The sequence below is a fragment of the Caenorhabditis briggsae genome (genome assembly GCF_000004555.2).
Source record: "Caenorhabditis briggsae complete genome, chrII, whole genome shotgun sequence".
NCBI lineage: Eukaryota > Metazoa > Nematoda > Chromadorea > Rhabditida > Rhabditidae > Caenorhabditis > Caenorhabditis briggsae.
Genome location: NC_013486.2, coordinates 14,604,336 through 14,607,056, shown reverse-complemented (window position 1 = coordinate 14,607,056; position 2,721 = coordinate 14,604,336). Strand labels below are relative to the sequence as shown.

Here is a 2,721-nt window from a genome sequence, read left to right as displayed (position 1 = left end):
ACACTTTGTAGACGACACAGCGTTTACTTACAACGAAAGCGCTTATTATAATCCAGAGGTAGGCGATTTTGGCTTAAAATAGGCATATAATGGCTCAAAATCGGCTTAAAATACGTCAAAAATGGCTTAAAATGACTCAAAACTGGTTTAAAATCACATAAAATGACCTAAAAATGGCTTAAAGGTGCGCAAAAATGACTTAAAATGACTCTAAAATGGCTTAAACCACCCAAAAATCGATTTTTTCAGAACAGCATGACAACTGCCAATCAACAGCAGCTCCAGGAGCAACAACACTTTGAGCCACAAATGCCACGTGGCATCAAACGCGCCGCCGCCGCCTCGGAAATCGGTCATGAGCAGCCAGAAGAGAAGAAAGTTTTCGAAGAATCTCATTAATTTTGAATTTTCCCCTAATTTTTATGTATTTTGACTCAATTTTCCCTGAAAAATTCGAATAATTTTGACCAATTTTACACTAATTTTCCATGAAATCTCGTTTTCTTGTCCCAACCGCTCAAATCCTATGTTTTTATGTATTTCTGTCGCTAATAACCCAATAACCCCTTCATTCCTGCACAATAAAATTAATTTCCAGATTTTAAAGCATCTTTTTCAGGTGTTTCAGCGAAAATCCGGCGAGAATCGACTGAAAATGAGCTGAAAATCGTTGGGAAATTCGCTGAAAAAACTAAGGTCCGCAATTGCGCGTCGCGGTGTTTGCGTCCCCCAATGCCCAACAAACGACGACGGCTGCTATCGGAGTTATTGGATTTTCTGCACTCTTTTCATAGTGTCTGAAATCTGCAAAAAATATGAAAAACTACAAAAATCAATCAATTAGATTTTTTAATATTGAAATTTATTCGTATTTATCGATTTTTGCCCCGAAAACCTCTCGTTATTTTCAAAAAAGGAGTACTGTAGGTTTTTCAGTTTTTCTAGCTGGAAAAATTGAAAAGCTTTGATTTTCGATGATTTCTAATGTTAAAAATGTTAAAAATCACTGATAATTGATATTAAATATCAGATTTTAGCCGATTTTTTCAAAAATTTTTCAAAAAAATTTTTTTTGAAAAAAATTGTTCTTATCAGTTTCTTTTTTGTCCCTATAAAAACCCTTGAAAAATCACTGATATCTCATTTGTTCCCATTTTCTTATCAATTTTCAGGCTCATTTTAACCATTTTCAGTCTTTTTTCGCTCATTTTCAGTATTACTTTGAACAATTTTCTCAGACTTTTGACCCTATGATTTTGAGCTCAAGTATCTCGCTTCTTATCACTGATATCAAAAAGTTGTCAACTAATAGAATGTTTCTGATAATATGACAAACATTTTATCAGTTGACCACTTTTTGATATCATTTACAGGAAACGAGATAAATCGGCTCAAAGTATTGTATTTCTTGCACACCCAAACCGTCTACTTTGAGCTCAATTATCTCGGTTCTTATCAATGATATCAAAAAATTGTCAACTAATAAAATGTTTCTGATAATTTGATTAACAATTTATCAGTTGACAACGTTTTGATATCTTTGGTAATAACCGAGATAACTAGACTTAAAACTTGATCAACCTTAAAGTTCATTAGAGCGCGTTTGTCAATGTTCTTGGGGCTAGTACACGTCACACCAAGAACACGTCTTTTTCATCGTCTCCAAATTCTCGTCTGTGTCCCGCAGGTAACCCTGTCTTATCTAGATGACCCCCCATCACCACCTGTCCTTTTTCTCGAATGAGAGGGGGCGGGGGGTAATGACACCCTCCTCTACCCTGCAAACTAGGCTGGGTGTTCGTCGGACCACCCAGGGATATTTTGCAGTAGAAATGGAGGAGGCGAACAAATGGTCCGGTGTGCACTAGGGAAGAAGAAGGCTAAGGAAGGAGAGGAGAGGTGTGGTACGACGGTCTACTGTCCATCGCATTCGTAAGCCATCGGACACCAGCCGATTCTTTTAAGCTCGGGGCGTCGTTCCGTAATATATTGCTATTAAATTCGTTTTCTCAAAAGAGGTTCAGTACCGGTCAATAAGATACACAAAAACTCATTTTTCAGTTGATTTTCGGACATTTTGACAATTTTTGTAACTTTCGAAACATTCGTTTGCAAATTATATAATTTGATTTTCAAAAAACGTTTTGGTTATAAAATAGACAAAATTTCCTGCAATTCTGTTTAAAAATCACATTTCTAGCGGTTCTAGGAACCGAGATAGAGCCACTTCAAGTTTAGGAGGCTAGAGACGCAGACGACGAGACACGCTGCGTCTCTAACCATGGAAACTTCAAATGACCGTATCTCGAGTTCTAGATGAGCTAGGAAGTTGATTTTTGAACAGAATTGTAGGGTTTGAAATGGGTGTTCAGATGTTTTGAGGAAATTTTGATTGGTCCATGTCCTCCCTATTTTTAAATGCGTAAAATCCTAGGAGTCAAAAAATTCGAAAATTTGAAAATCTATTGAAAAATGGTCTATTTTTGAAGTCCTACAAAAGTAGTTCAGATTTTTCCAACTCGCGTCTTCAAAAATACCGTATTCGTTTAAAATTAGGCCCATCATTGTCGAGATTTGAAGCTTATTGGGGATTTTAGATCATAACTTCTTTCAAAATCGAGATTTTTGAATGGTTTTTCATGCAACTGTCTATAAACTCCGATTTTTTGTAAATTTCAATCTTTTTGAATACCAGAAAAAGGCAACTGAAAAATAATTCTG

At 36.1% G+C, this 2,721-nt stretch overlaps 1 protein-coding gene across 1 annotated transcript in view; it reads left to right on the top strand.

Annotated features, from left to right (window-relative positions):
• Positions 1 to 399, top strand: part of CBG24315 — a gene marked incomplete at both ends in the record, with an annotated part of 5,143 nt that extends 4,744 nt beyond the window's left edge. The window contains one exon of the mRNA XM_002648159.1: positions 250 to 399. Within this exon, the coding sequence (XP_002648205.1) occupies positions 250 to 399 (150 nt within the window). The remainder of the gene's footprint in view (positions 1 to 249) is intronic.
• Between the last annotated feature and the right edge of the window lie 2,322 nt (positions 400 to 2,721).